General features: G+C 36.0%; 1 protein-coding gene across 1 annotated transcript in view; it reads right to left on the reverse strand.

Moving 5' to 3' along the window:
- Positions 1–673: 673 nt before the first annotated feature.
- The window catches only part of POLQ (DNA polymerase theta), a 114,647-nt gene continuing 98,362 nt past the window's right edge, over positions 674–16,958 (reverse strand). Inside the window, exons 26-30 of the mRNA XM_029213607.1 lie at positions 15,650–15,761; positions 10,624–10,748; positions 4,373–4,526; positions 2,131–2,246; positions 674–1,675 (exon numbers count right to left, since the gene is read on the reverse strand). Coding sequence (XP_029069440.1) covers positions 1,562–1,675; positions 2,131–2,246; positions 4,373–4,526; positions 10,624–10,748; positions 15,650–15,761 — 621 coding nt within the window. The 3' untranslated portion in view covers positions 674–1,561. The remainder of the gene's footprint in view (positions 1,676–2,130; positions 2,247–4,372; positions 4,527–10,623; positions 10,749–15,649; positions 15,762–16,958) is intronic.

A 16,958-nucleotide genomic window follows, 5' to 3' on the forward strand; every position in this document is an offset into this window, starting at 1 on the left:
ATTCAGTTAATATACCATGCCAACTGAAATTTGAATTGTGTTGTATGGACACTAGTGTTATTTAAGTAAACCATGGTAACTTGAATTTTTTCATAACTGAATCATGCAAAGCAAGGAGTGCCTGTTTTAAGCCCAACTGAAGGTCAAAAAGGATGAGAAAATGCATGTAACCACACATGCAGAGCCATGGCTGCAGAAGATGAGGTGGAAGTGCTCTATATGTCTGCACTCATATTTGGAGAACACTCATGTAAATAGGCTGAGGTTTCTCTTGTGCTGGATTCTCAAGGCCACCAGAATACTAACAGCACTGCAACTCTTCTGAGAAACGTGGTACAGGTGAATATGGAAAAAACTCGAGAAATAATGATATAACTTCCCTCTTACCTCTGTCTTCTTCTGCCACTTCCCCCCAGCACCAAAATATCTGAGGATCTTGTGCACTAATATCCAACTACTAATGGTGTATTACACTTTGTTTATAAAGCAACTGTCTTTTAAAATTCTGATGAATAAACATAAAAGAGCTCTTTGATAACTGATTAAGAATATAATAAACACTTCCTATGTGTACACTGTTGAGCAAACTATAGAATAAGTAAATGGATACACAGGCTTCTGATACTTAGACCAAACACAATTTTGAAAACTGAACTGCTGGTATAAAGTTTCTCATAAATTAATTTTATTAAAACAGCAAAAATAAAAAGGTCAGTTATTCACCTCTGACTGGGATTATAAAGTACAATCTTTTAGCGTGAGTATTCTCACCATGCCACAGAGAAAGGCACTGAGGGACTGATGAGGGGGTGTTTTCCTTCTCTGGCAGTGTTATATTAAACTGCAGTATAAATATCTGATCTTAAGATCAGAATACCTCTTGAAGAGGTGTAGCTTGTTTTATAATACCTAAGTATTGGAAATATATTAATTGCATGAATTGGGAGAGGGAAAGGAAGAAGAAATGGCACTTCATGAAAATCCATTCCCAGACTACATCCATACCAAGTCTTACCACTTTACAGAATTCTTAATTTACTAGCCAGTGCTATTTAAAAATACCACTTCAAAAGTCTTACACCGATACTGGATGAAAATCACACACAACACCTAACCCTGGTGGTTTATGTGAAGCCAAATCCTTATCTGCCTCTGGCTCCTTCAGGGGTCTGTATCACCAGTGTCGGAATCCTGGTTGGGATGAAAATGACCCTGAGACAGCAGTTTCATTTTCTTCATGCTCAACCAGACAGATGAAGATCCAAAGTGCTAAGTACCTGTTTCAAGCATGTGTTCTGAAACTGTTTAGGGCCACAGTAAACTATAAAAGGCAATTTCATAGATACTCTTTGAGAGTGAATATAATCATTAAACTTGATATTTTGCCTCAAAAATGTTTTTCATACTACAGAAAATAAACTCATATATGTTTTGAAACTCTCACTATAAAATTACTATCATAAGTTCATCAAAACTTGAGGGTTTCCGTTTTCATGAAGTAGGTGAAAGGGTAATCTCTATTCTTTCCATGTGATTGTACCTACACCAGGCTTCCCTACAATCACACGTCAAAGTCCTTCAGCTCTCCCCAGCTGGCACCTATTTTCACTTTCACTTTCAGTTTCACAGAGAGTTTTATGGCACTTTCCATTTCATTCTTGACAATCTGAGCTACCTACAAAAAAAAAAAAAAAAAAAGAGGTTAACAAACTCTGCCCAATCCAAGAACTGTCTGCCAGCCCACCCACTGAGGGGATAAACCAGACTGGAGCTCTTTACCTCATGGTGCTTAAAACTCTAAGTTGGAAAAGAGCCAGGTATCCCACACTAGTCTGCCCTAACAAACAGAAGCTCTGCCAGGTTCACTAGAATGCTCAGAGCTTTGAAATCCTCAGGGCAAGACTCCAAATTCTCATCTAACTTCTCGCAGACAAAAATACCCCTGCATCAGGAATTTCTTTTAAAATGAGTTTAAAGCTGAGCACTCTTAGCTCTTTCTCTACCCTTAAGGATTCTACTTTTCTATAGCCATCCTGGGGCTAGGGAAGGGTTCCAGAAATCTCATGCATCTTAGCCTGACTTACAGTGTCTTAGCTTTCTGTAGAATGGACATGAACACTGCAAAAATACCTGAACAACATCCTCTTCTGCCACTTCATATAAGAGTTCATCATGGAGTTGAAGGATGAAGAAGCCTCCTCTGATGGGACAGAACATCCCTTGCAGTTTTCTCTTTGGTAACAATCCTACCCCATGAGAAAAGTAGCAAAACTGATCAGCATGTCACTGTGCTATGGGAGTATTTTTTTTTTTAAGAGAGATTTTGGGAAATTATAATTAAGAGATTAAAACACACAAAATTTGGAGCTATCAAGAAAATAACTAATTGCTGGTTGCCACCTAGCCCACCTATCAGGTAAACTCAAGTCTCCACCTACCTCCTCCCAGAAATGAGGAGTCTAACAAAGACATCAGTAAATGGAGTTGATTGACACTCCTTGATGTCTTTTTCTGGCCAGAAGTGTCACCATGGTAGAATTGGTGATTCCCCAGTTGGACCACACACTCTAGACAAGTAATTCTAAACCTAGGGTCCAAATGTGGACTTCAGAAAATACACAGATTCCTTCAAGATATATGAAAGGGTCTATGTCTGTATATTTTTCTGTGGAGATGATGTATACCTTTTCAGAAGATTCTCAAAAGAACTCATGAATCCAAAAATGGTTAAAAAAATCACTGTATTATAGTTATTATAATATAGTTATTACAGTCACTATTTCCTAACTAGTGGGCCTAGTGGTACAGACTATGCCCCTCTGATCACTAAAATAAGGTTCAACATTAATACTTTTAGAGTATCTGCCTTCCATTGTTTGCCCGTTTCTCAGAGCAGTCCTTCCTTTTTGCCATTCAAATTTCCTATACTTATTCTTCAGGACAGCACAAATACCGTCTCCCTCAATATCTGGTGCTTCCCTCAGAGAGAGTTCTTTAGCTGTCACTACCTGCAGCCCAAGTTTTCTCAGAGGTGGCTCTCACAGGGTAAGAGAACAAAGGCAGATTAGGCATGGCAAGTTGCTTCCATACCAGGGCTGCAAAGGCTGTGCATCTGTTTGCCAGTTTGGCTAAAATCTGATCTGACCCATTGGGCCCCACTTATCTTGCATCATTGGCTGTCTGGATGCTCTAGTTTTTCTGCTTTCTGATCATTATACCTTTGTCCTCTTGATTTCCCTTGGTTACTTGGCTTCTGACCCAGAATGCCATGATCCTCCTGTTCCCTGTGTGGTCTGCTTCCTCAGGCTGAGCTCCCTTTGATCCCACTGACCTACTACTGCCTTTAACTGAACATGACACAATCAAGCCATCCTCATGACATACCCACACTGTCTTCCACTCACTCTAAAGAGTGATACCACCTATATCTTCATTTTGACACTGCATCATTCTGCTGTGAAGAGTCAGGTAAATATTTCACAGTCAGGTATCATATCTTCCTTTCCTTAGCAGATTTAAAATTCAAAAATAGGTTGACAACTTTTACTTCTAAATCCTCCAAAGCACACAGTACAATGTTATTCCCCAAATAAGTTTGACCATACATCCTCTTTCTACAAATATAAGAGTGTGAATGTGTGCATGTGTTCATGGAAAGTCATGAACAGGAAAATCAACATCTTCTTAAGGTGTGGTATGAGGATCGAAGAGGATCCCAGAGATTCTTTCAAAGCATCTGCAAAGTCAAATTATTTTCCCAATAACACCCAAAGGTTATTTTCCTTTTTCAGTCTCCTTCTTTCATAAGCGTACAACAAGGTGATCAATTATCTTGGTTTTAGCGATGAAAGTCCCACATCCTGGGAAACCATCAGTCTCCCACAAACTGGGACATTCATCATCCTCTACAGAGGATTTTCCAGAGATTACAGAACAGGTAATATTGCAACAAACTGAATGCAGAAAAATATAAGAGACTCCAACTGTCATCTCTTAAGCCAGACATTAAAGAGATTTTCAGAAAAAATAAAACCACTCATCACGAATTTTTTTGTTGTTCTGAAAAAAATGTAGCTATTTTCATAAAAATATGTTATTTATGTTAACACATGGTGGGTTTATTATTGTTACCTGTAAATGTTAATAAATGTTTTTAAATTCCCAGTTTTAATTTCTAATATGGTAAATATTAGTAGATATAATTAACACACATAAACAAAAGCTCTTTGGGATCCTTTCTAAGAGTGTAAAGACATCATGAAACCAAAATGTTTGAGAACTGCTGAGAAATAAATATAAATCGTTTCCCCTTTTCTTTTCTGACGTAATTAATCTCACCATGTTATAGCAAGGGCCTCATTTATGAACAAACCTGTTCTGTCATTTTGGAGCATACTCTCCCGATGACCATGGGATTTGAAGGCTGAGTGGAAGGTTTCTAATTGCTTCTGAATATTAACTGTGGCTATTTTGACAATATCAGCTGCCGAACCTTGGACTCTTGTGTTGATAGCCTGACGCTCAGCCTATGAAAAACAACAATAACAGATGCTCCATCAGACACGCCAGCATTGTTTCATACCTGCCTTTAGCGTCCACAGATTAGTGCTCACACGTGCAGACTGGAAATCTGGAACTGGGATGTGACCCAGGGCATCCACTATAAGCTGTATCTTAAGAATAACAACCAGAATGATCCAGGGCTCTAGATTCTGGGCTATCATTCACATGAGGATAGACTAAACAAAAGAAGGTCAGATTGCTTCAGTTTAGAAATCTTCGACAGTTAGGAACCAAAAACTACATTACACTTAAAATGTATCTAGAAGCTCAAAATTATTTTTAAAAATATATTATCAGTATTCTAAACTTCACTTTAAAGGATCCATTCCTCAAAATACAATTCCTCTTAACACTAAATAGATATAATTAGAATACCATTCTTTGTGATGTGGGTTAGAATGTTTCAAGCACATCCCCCATATCAGTGGCCTCTCAGTCCTATGTAGAGTTTGGCCACAGCAAGTCTGCAGCCCTCTGGTACGAGTCAGAGCTTTTTATGGGCTATTGGGCCTAATCGTTAGCTGCTGGTGAAAATGCAGATCCTAGATCCCCAGGTATTAAATTAGAACTTCCCTGAAACTACTGCTGCCATGAGCTTCTTGGCAGGCAACCACAGCTGCTAAAAGTGAACATCCTGGGGCAGTAGGAATAGGGGTCTAGGTTAATATCCAAGATGTAATCTATCCATGAATATCACTCCTGTTGTTCCAAAAGGGCTCAGAAAATGGGAAGGGTCTACTCACTGGAGGGATCTATGTAACCTGAGAGGTGTTCTCTAGTTCCCTGTCACCTGGGCTACATCCAACTCCTAGTATATTACATACTGGTTAAAGAGATAGACTTTTTAACTATTGTTTTGTCAAATGCTGATGAATCCATTCTAAACTCACTCAGTTGTCACCGTTTAAAGAGTGACTGAATTTCGAAGTTCTGACTGCTCCCGTTCTTGAAACTATATGCCTCTGTGCAGTGGATTATGTTATTGTTGCTATTACTTGCTGCCTTTCTCTGTGAAGTCCCATGGCCCCCACCCATTGCCATGTAGTTCAAAGTGTTTTTCACTCTAAAAGAATGGCCTTGACTTGTTTTGGCCAATAAAATGTGAGTAAAACTGACATACAGCACATGCAAGGAGTTTTAAAAGCTATCTAACACTGTCACAAAAAAGGGCTTATCCCAGGTAGGTACTTTTCTTTATTCTGCATTTTAGAATGAAGAAAATACAGAGCAGAGGCAGAGTCAACCCAGAGCCAAACTATAATATGAATTAAAAATAAATATTCTTATTATAAGTCACTGAAATACAGGAGTTGTTTTTACTGTGACACAAACAAATACAACTAAAATATATAATTCATTCTCATGATACTGTACTTCCCTGATTCTATTCCAAAATAAGAAAACTTGGCAGTCTCAGCTTTGTGTCCCACAATCTCAGTCCCTTCTCATCACTAGAGTGTTTTCATATACATAAAAATATACAGGTTTCTGGTAATAGGAGATTATGCCATTAGGACTAACCCTTCCACTGATAACCAGAAAAAGGTGGTCAGAAAATGCCTCTTTGAATGAATCAGACAGGAAAAGGGAAGTGAAGAATTATAGAACCTAGAGAACTGGGAGAGAAAGGAAACCAAGGAGGTGATCCTGGCATTGGAGGCCATCCTTTCTCCCAGGGAAATCAACAGATTCCAGAAGAGGCAGCTGACAGGCTAAGAAGCTGAGCAGAACTTGATGGTCTTGAAATATTTGGGTTCACAGCCCAATAAGTAGGAGGCCTGGTAAGGAGGTGAGATAATACAACTGTTTTTACAGAAAACTAAGAAAAACAAAAGGCAATAGGAACAGACTACAGGGATTCAAGTATGAGCCATATTTGACTACAGACTATTATCAAACCTATTAGACTATAAAATGATCATGTTATCAAGAAAATAAAAGACAAAATTGAATATTTCGGCAGAGAACAAAATACCATTAAGAACCAAATGGAAACTCTATAACCAAAAAAATTAAAACAACAGAACTTAAAGCATTTAAACAGTGCTTTCCCTATAGTTTGGTGTATGTGTGCAGTGGGGAGATAGTATTGACTTGGAGAGAAGATAAAAAGGCCTTCTGGGGTGCTGGAAAAGTTTTATACCATTTAGAACCTAAAAGCTCAATAGTTGCTCAACAGCAAATTGAAGAGCAAATCAGCCAACTGAAAGATAAGTTAGAAGAAAATATCCAGAATTAAGCATGATGAAATATAAACATGGAACAGAGGATACGAAAAATGAGGAATTAAAGAGAAAAGTTTTTAAAATTTATAATAGAAGTTCCAGAAAGAGAGGAGAGATGTTGATGAAGCAATGACTGAAGAAGAAATGACTAAGAATTTTCCAAAATCAACAAAACATCTCACGGTGCAGATTCACGAAGTCCTAACACCCTCAAAAACAGATCAGTTAAACACACACAGACACACACTCACACACACACACACACACACACACACACAGGCACATGAAGTTAAAAAAAAAACCCACAGGGGCTTCCCTGGTGGCGCAGTGGTTGAGAGTCCGCCTGCCGATGCAGGGGACACGAGTTCGTGCCCCGGTCCGGGAAGATCCCACGTGCCGCGGAGCGACTGGGCCCGTGAGCCATGGCCGCTGAGCCTGTGCGTCCGGAGCCTGTGCTCCGCAACGGGAGAGGCCGCAGCAGTGAGAGGCTCGCGTACCACAAAAAAAAACAAACCCACAAACTTAAGCACATCACAGAAAATCTGCTGGAAACCACAAGGAAAGAAAAATACTGTATTAAAAGCAACCTAGAGAAAAAAGGCAGATTGCATTTAAAGAAGAAACAGACCAGGGATGGGCAAACTAAAACCTACAGGCCAAGTCTGGCCCATCTCTTGTTTCTGTAAATACAGCTCTACTGGAACACAGCCACACTCACTCATTTATGTAGGGTCTATGGCTGCATCTGCACTAGAACAGCAGGCTTGAGTAGTTGTGATGGAGACTCTGCAGCCTACAAGCACATATTTAAGGGAGCTTACTTTTTCTGACACAGACACTATTAAAAACCTAAAGGAAAGTTCTACTTATTGGTAAAATGTTTAAAATTTCCCTCTGAGACCTGAAAAGTGGCAAAGATACTCACTATCACTAACTCTATTCAACACTGTCCTAGCTAGTAAGTCAAGCAAAAGTAAAAAAAAAAAAAAAAAAAAGAATAAGACTTGGAAAGACAGTTATAAAACTACTTTTTTTTCCCAGATAATAACTGTGTAGATAGAATACCTAAAAGTATCTACAGATAAAATTTTGTAATTAGTAAGTAATATTTGCAAGGTTTCTAGACAAAAGAACAACAATAAAGGCAATTATCTTTCTATACCAGTAGTAAAGGGTTAGAAAACGTAAAAAGGGAAGGAAAAGAATTAAAAATTTAAAGAGATGCCATTCACAACAGCATGAAACTTTTCCAATATCTAGCTATAAATTTAATAAAAACCTTGTAAGATCTCTTCCCCAAAACTATACATCATTAGTGAGAGAATTTTAAAAGACCTAAAGACCTAAATAAATGGACATATATAACATGTTTATCAACTGGAAAACTCAAATTTATAAATATGTCATTAACCCCATCTTGATCTATGAACTCAAGGCAACTGCAATTAAAAAATCCCAGCAGGATTTTGTGTTTGTATGGAAATTCACAAGCTGCTTCTACAATTTATATGGAAATGCAGAGAACCCAAGAACAGGCAAATATTCTTGGGGGAGAGAAAAAAAGCAAGTTGGGAAAACTTTACCATATATCAAAACATAGTATTCAAGAAAAAGCAAAACTACAAGATACTACTTTACACCCACCAGAAAAGCTAAAATTATGTTAACTTAATAGCAAATGTTGGCATGGATGCAGAGCAATGAGAACTCAAACTTATATGGGAGGACAAATTGCTACAACTACCATAAAACACAACGTGGCTTTATCTACTGAAATTGAAGATGAGAGCAATTCTATGTCTACCGCTTTACCAAACATAAACAGAAACATATGTGCACCAGGAACCTTGAACAAGAATAATCAAATCATCAAGATCCATAATAGAAACCCATCCAAATAGAAAGTTCTCCAAACTAGAAACCCATCAACAGAAAAATGGATAAATTGTGGTATATTCATATAACAGAGCCATATACCTACCCCAACATGACACAACATAAATGACTTGCCTAATGTAATTTTGAGTGACAGAAGCTAAACACAGAATACATATATATGATATATAGAGAGGTCAAAACAAAACCACAGGGTTAGAGGTTATAGTGGTAATTTCTGGGAAGGCAGTGTATGGTGATTAGGAAGAGGCATGAGGGGAGCTTCTGGGGTGCTGACAATATTCTATATTTTGGTTTGTATGGTAGTTACATAGGTATAGCTCTATAATTTACTGAAATTTAAATTTGTTTCTTGTGCTTTCTCTATGTATATTTTTCAGTACAGTAAAAGCTGAAATAAAATGTAAAACCAAACTAAATGAAAACCAAACAATAAATCTGGCTATATTTACTCCATTTCTGATTCAGAGGGGTGCAATTTTTTTTTCCCTCAGCAACAACATAATGAATCAGTTAGAACTCTGACTCCTAAGGATTTGGTATAAAAAGTCTTACTCTCGCAGTTTTAACTTCAAAAATATTAGTTTTTAAAAAATTATATGGTTCATTAACATTAATCATTCTATCCTCCATTTTTCATTGTGTAAATACCAAAAAACATAATCAATCCCTATTAGATCAAGCTCAAATTTCTCAGCCTGCCATTAAAAGCCTTCCCCAATAGTTGATTCCATCTGACCAGTAGAAAATTATCTATTCCTAAGTGACAACTCAAACTTTCCACTCCTATCAGATTGGCTTCTAGCCAATCCTTACTCAAACTCTTGGTCACTTGTGATTATCTTTTTCTCATGCCATCAATTAAATTTTAAATAGTCTTCAAGAATCTGTTTAAGTCCTATCTCCTCTAGAAGCCTAAATAACTGAGTATACATGCTTTTATATTTTTTTAGTTTGCTTTATCTCTTCCAGTACATTTTAAGACTTACTTTTCCTAGTGCAACAACTACAGTGCCTACTTCACTTGGAGATATGGTAAAAGGCTGATAAATATCTGACATCTGTATGTGGATATATGGGAGGCGAGAGAGTGAAGAAGTAACAAAACCCCAACTATTCCTCCATGGTCCCTAAGAGCATTATTGCTCTGAGAGATTCTAGCTCAAGACAGTAGTTTAGCAATTTGGGGGTTGGATATTTTCATTACATACAATGTGTAGTGGGCACTGACACACAAAAGTATGGAGTAAGGGCAAAATATAACCAGTGAAAATAGGAAGGTTTGGACTATAACAGAAATTTAAATGCTCAGATACACAAAAAGTGTACAGATACACTTTTATGGATCCCAATGATTTCAGAAAGAGATTTCAATCATAATTTGAGTAAATACCATCAATACATCTTTTGAATGATATTAAATATCATTTTAATATCTTCTTTAATATTTTGGGTATCCTAATAACAACCTCTGATGAGCCAGCGCTTTTAAAATAAATAAACAAAAGGAATGAACCAAAAAATACCACAATTCAATAACTGGCTAATCTCTGAAGACAATGCAATCTGGTGTAATATGAAAAATTAGTATAGATATCTGAAACAAAGAACAATTAGCAAATGTAAGAATTAAGTTTATATATAACTTATTACCAAAGCTAATAAATAATTGGCTTACTAAAACAGAACATCTTTAACTGAAATATTACTAAGTGAACTCATATTTACATTAGTCTCCTATAGAGACTGTGTTCAGCAAATACTGGCATGTACCATCACTTCAGAAGTCCTTAATAAAATAGAAGATCCTATTAATATGCTAGTGATCTCTAAAAGGGACATTAGCAGGATTCAGTCTTTGTTGAAAAAGTACATGTCATTAAAGTTAAAAATTTAAGTTAAAATACTAAGTTAAAAATCCAGAGAAATTTCAACATACGTGAGCTTTGTGATAAGGGTTGTTGTCTTTGATTCCTGGTAAATATCTATGCCTTCCCAAAATGGTCTTAACAAATCCATCTCTTTTACAATTCTTCACTGTCTCTCTCATGAAATGATTAATCCCTACAAAGAAAATGAAGAAATAATTACAACCAATGTCCATCCTTAATCTCACTCACTAGTTTCAATATAGTGAAATATACCAAAACTTCACCATGATTAACATTAATATCACATCATCAAAATTTTGCATATAAACTTTCATTCACTTTTTCTTCCAGTTTTATTGAGAAATAACTTATACACATCACTGTACAGCATGACAGTTTGCTTTACATATATTGTGAAATAGTGCTCGCTTAGGCAGCACATATACATATGTTGTGAAATTACCACAATAAATTTAATTAACACTCATCACCTCATATAGCTATGAAAGTTAGAAACAAAAGGGACTTTAGAAATGACATAATCTCTGTTTTGCAACCACCATCACCAACAACAAAAAATACAAAACTAAACTCCAGAACAACAGAGCAGGTACTAAAACCTAGATGGTTTTATTACAGGACCTTAAGACTACTCCATGCTACTTTTCACAGGGTTCTGTTCTTTGATCACACTAACCCTCTTTTACTCTTTAAGCTTATCTTTACCAGGCTTAATACATTCCAACAGCTCCTTGTTACCATCTATGCTATGATTCAAATAGGACCTAACTGAAACTAATGCATGAAGTTGTAATATTTTATTAGAAACTTAAACAACTCACTTCTTAAAATTCAAAAAGACTACATATAGTATATTACTCAAACACATTCATATTCCCTATACCAGCATTCATCCTTTGCTATACAGGTCCGTTATTAGGTCTTATGACTCTCCAGGATGAACTCTTTGCTTCAGATGGGCCAGTCTCTTCATTGCCCATTCCTGTCTCTGAGCTAAAGAGGTTCTTCTCTCCTGGAACATTCTTTTTCTATACTCTTTAAAACACATTTAAGTACAGAGACTGCTAATCTATCTTTATTCTTTTGTGCAATTTCTGCTTTCTCACAGCTCTGCTCATCCTAAGTAATAAACACTAATGCCTCCCAATTAAAACCCCTCATTTGAGGATTTATATTGTGTGGCTGGCACAGATTGTGGGTGAAAGGAAGGGGAGAAACCCTGCCAAGTGCAGCTGTTGGTGATATCTGACTACTAGCATAGGAGTTTCAGAAAGCAATCAGGCTCTCATCTTCTCTTCAGGAATTACTGTGATACTGCTGAGTAAAGAGCAAAGAAAAGGATGAGATTTAAGAGACTACACCTCTATGAATTCTCTTACCTGACTCCTGTAGGAAGCCTTCAAATAGTCAGAGATTGCAAGAACTACTTTAAAAAAACAATCAATGCTGAGGTATAATTTACATACAGTAAACAAAGCTGAGCTATAATTTACATACAATAAAAGGCACCCACTTCCGGTGAACAGTTTGATGCATTTTAACAAACATATACACCCCTCTAACAACCACTACAAGATACAAAACATTTTAGTCACCTTCACAGTCAGCTCCCCATTATCAGCCTCAAACACTAATGGATCTACTTTATTACACTGTATCTTTTTCGTGTTCTTGAATTTCATAAATTACACTGTATGTTCTCACTTGTGTCTGCCTTCTCTTGCTAAGTAGCATTCCATTGAAGAGATATACCAAAATCTGTTTATCCATAATCCTGTTGACAGATATTTGTTCCTGTTAAAAAGGAGACAGCAGGGCCAAAATGGAGTCACTTGTGCTAAACCCTATGTCAGCAAACTAAGACTTACTACCTAACCAAATTGCAGCCTCAGCACCCTCAGGGATGTAACCTTTAACCAGTCAACCTGGTATTACATGGTCAGCACTAGTGAGGTTATCTGCCCAATAGGCCCTTCCATTCCCCTTAGGAGAGTGACCTTGCCTGAAACAATGCATTCTTTGCTAATATTTCCTTTACCCCCCTACCCGCTTTCTGCCTTTAAAAAACTTTCCTCTTCTACAGTTCGGTGGAGCTCCTTTCTAGTGCTAGACGGGATGTTGCCCGATTCATGAATCATTGAATAAAGCCAATTTGATCTTTAATAAATTTACTCAGTTGATAAAGAAATGGAGTAATAGATACAGAGAACAAACAGATGGTTGCCAGAGGGGAGGGAGTTGGGGGAAGGAGAAAAATAGGTGAGGGAGACTAAGAGGCACAAACTTTCAGTTACAAAACACATGAGTCACAAGTATGAAATGTACAGTGTGGGGAATATAGTCAATAACTATGTAATATCTTTGTATGGTGACAGATGACAACTAGACTTACCATGGTGACCATTTTGAAATGTATAGAAATATCAAATCACTGTGTTGTATACCAGGAGTTAACATAGTTTGTAGTTCAAATATACTTCAAAAACAAACTCATAGAAAAAGAGATTAGATTTGTGGCTACCAGAGGTGGGGAGTGGGAGGAGAGGGAATGGGTGATGGTGGTTAAAAGGTACAAACTTCCAGTTATAAGATAAATAAGTACTAGGAATGAAATGTACAACACAATAAAGCTAATTAACACTGTTGAATGTTATATATGAAAACTGTTAAGAGAGCAAATCCTAAGAGTTCTCATCACAAGGAAAAAATCTTTTTTTTCTATTTCTTTAATGTTGTATCAATATGAGATGACGGATGCTCACTAAATCTATGTGGTAATCATTTCATGATGTATGTAAGTCAAACGATTATGCTGTACACCTTAAACTTATAAAGTGCTGTGTGTCAATTATAACTCAATAAAACTGGGAAAAAATTTTTTTTAATTTACTCACTAGGATTTTTGTTGTTTAACACTTCCAGTCTTTGGCTGTTATGAATAAAACTGCTATAACATTCACATACAAGTCTTTCTTTGGACATATGTTTTCATTTTTCTTGGGCAACCATCCAATAGTAGAATTATAGAATCATACAGTTAAGTGTATGTTTTACTTTATATGAAAGAGCCATAGTGTCTTCCAAAGTGGTTGTACCATTTTACAACCAATCAGCAATGTAAAAGAGACACAATGTTTTTAAATTTTAGCATTCTAATGTTTCTATAATGGTATCTCTTTGTGGTTTTAACTTGCTTTTCCCTGAGAACAAATGACAATAACACTTGATGTAGTTATGCACATATTTTCTTTTGTGAAGTGTCTGTTCAAATTTTTGAACTTTATTTTATTGCATGATTTACTTTCTTAGTATTGAGTTGTAAGAGTTCTTTATGTATTCTGGATGCAAGTCCTTTGTTAGATAATAGGAACTATAAATATTTCCTCTCAGTCTGTGGCTTGACTTTATATTTTCTTTATGGTGTCTTTTATCAATATTTATTTTTTATGACTAATTCAGTGTTATTATCACCTAAGAAATTGTTGCCTACCTCAATGTCATAAAGCTCCTCTCCCTTTTCTTCTGCAAGATTGATAGTTCTAGTTTTTACTTTTAGGTCTGTGGTTCATATCAAGTTAATTTTTGAATATAGTATGAGATAAAGTAGAGTTCATTTTTTTTTCCCATACTGGTATCCAGTTGTTCTGGCACCAACTGTTGACATGACCATCTTTCCTCCATTGAATTACCATGGCAACTTTGTTGAAAATCAATTCACCATATATGTATAGGTCTATTTCCTGATGTTCTATTGTGTTTCATTGTTCCCTGCGTCTACCCTTATACCTATCTTGATTATTGTAGCTTTATAATAAATTTTGAAACCAAGGAGTGTAAATAATCAACATTGTACTTTCCCCCCCAAATTATTCTAGTTATTCCAGGCCCTTTGAATTTCCATATAAATTTAGAATCAGCTTGTCAAATTTGACACAAAAGTCTAATGATATTTTGATTGGAAATGCACTGAATCTATAGAACAATTTACAGAGAACCGTGATCATAACAATATTGTGCCTTCTAATAAATTAACATGGTAAACCTCACATTTACTTAAGTATTCTTCAATTTCCCTCAGGATTGCTTTGGAGTTTTCAATAAAGTCTTGCATATACTCTGTTAAATTTATCCCAAGTATTTCATGTTTTTTGATGTTATTGTAAATGGTTTTATTTTTACTTCATTCACTAATTGTTTATTGCTAGTATATAAAAATACAACTGATTCAGGGACTTCCCTAGTGGTCTAGTGGTTAAGACACCGCATTTCCATTGCAGGGGGCATGGGTTTAATCCCTGGTCGGGAACTATGATCCCACATGCCATGCTGGCATGGCCAAAAAAAGGTAAAAAAAAAAATACAACTGATTTTTACAAACTGACCTTGTATGGTGGGAACCTGTGCCAAATTTAGTTATTTGTTCTAGTAGCTGTTTTTGTTGAATTCACATGATTTTCTATGTACAAGATCATGTCATGTGTGAATAAAAGTTTTTCTTTTTGGGGATTGGGGACAGGGTTGATTACAAAGGGGCATAAAGGAACTCTCTGAGATGATGAGGTGATGGTTCCATACCTCAGCTGTAATGTAGACAGTATGATTGTGTGCATTTGTCAAAATTCATAGAACTATACAACTAAAAAAGGTGAATTTTATTGTGTGCAAATTACCTTAATAAACTGCCAAAAGAAGAGAGAATTTAAAATGGTGATATTCAAACTGCTCTATAAAAGCAATTTTTCTCTCACAGTTTCTGGTACATTTGCTCAATGGTTTACTGTTTCAAGATAAAGCTATGTAAACCTAAAGCACAGGACAATTCCTAGATTTTATAAGATTTTCACAATGACACAGTAGCATATACATCAACTTCATTTTGCTATTCCATTTCTATCCCTACTTTTATGAAAAAAGCACATCTCTAAGTAAGGTTGATGTTATTTAATCAACAATGCTTGATGAAAACTTCTGTTAATAGAAAATTCTGTAACACAAATTTTTAAAAATATAATATGGAAAGAGAGTTGAGAAGAATAGTATCTAGAAGATAATTAACATTCAATGCTTCCTTACCGGTATATCTGGATTTGAAGGAGTCAATGTAAAAAGCAGCATCATTTTCTTTAATACCCATCTGCTCTCCCAAAGATTTAGCTCCCATTCCATAAATGATTCCATAGCAAATCTGAAAGGGACTCATCACACTCAGTAAGTAAATTATAGGTCATAACTACATAAAATGCAAACATAAAAAGTTCATTAGGATTGAGATTTGGTAAACTTTTCATAGTGAGTCAAAGAAATGATTAGATTTGCTTTGGTGGGTTAGATCCATAGAAGCTGATATCCAGAGAGCGCCTTTACTGCCTTTTAGCAATACTTTTTGAGGTGCGGGGAGAAAGAGAAGAAGGGGCAGAATATGAATGAATATGAGTGTGTGTGTGTTAAGAAAATAACCTTAGTGGTTTAAAAGGAAATATTTCTGACTGTCATTTATCCAGAACTCTTCAGAGAAGCTTTCTACTCCTCATAATACTTCATTAACTGCTGCTTAAAGAAGTGCCTAGGAGTCAGGAAAGAGAAGCATTACAAACATTCCTCTCCTCACCTTTGAATAGCACTAAAAAAGCAGAAGAGTAGACTACATGGCTTCATAATAGGGAGGACGTCATTGGAAATAAATATCCTCTTCATCTCACAGCCACCTGAAATCCCACAATTGCAGAATTCATTTGGGTTAAACACAAACTTTTGAGAAAATTTTGGGAGTAGTGGAGGAAAATGGTCTAAATAGGTCAATAAAGAAACTGATTTAGTAATAAGTATTGCCTGGGTTCAAATCCTAGTTCCACCATTTACAAGAGGTATTATCTTGCACAATCTACCTTGTATCTCAGTTTCTTCAACTATAAAATGAGGACAGTAATACCTACATCATGAGTTTGTTAGGATTAGATGAGTTATTTTATATACGTGTGTGTGTGTGTGTGTGTGTGTGTGTGTGTGTGTGTGTGTAGGATACCACCTGACATAAAGCAAGATCATATAAATATTGTTAAATAAAATTTAACAAGATAACTTGCAAAAATTGATTAGCAAAATCCAAAATACTTCCCAAAATATTTTTTTTTTAATTACATTGAGAGGGAGTTTTTTCACTCCTGTTTTCTTTTCCTTTTAGGTCTTTTTACACTTTTTTTTCTTAATTCAGATATTACTTAGTGCTAGCTGATATCTCAGCAAGACTGAGATCTAGATTAGATGGTTCAGTACATGACGATTCAAGAAAAAAAAACTGGTATATCATAAACACTATTAAATCATGCAAGAACTTATTAAATAGAGGCAGCTATCATCAGTGTATAAATGTTTAGATTATGGA

The sequence above is a fragment of the Monodon monoceros genome, unplaced genomic scaffold, assembly GCF_005190385.1.
Source record: "Monodon monoceros isolate NGI ecotype Baffin Bay Population unplaced genomic scaffold, NGI_Narwhal_1 Super_Scaffold_11, whole genome shotgun sequence".
Lineage (NCBI taxonomy): Eukaryota > Metazoa > Chordata > Mammalia > Artiodactyla > Monodontidae > Monodon > Monodon monoceros.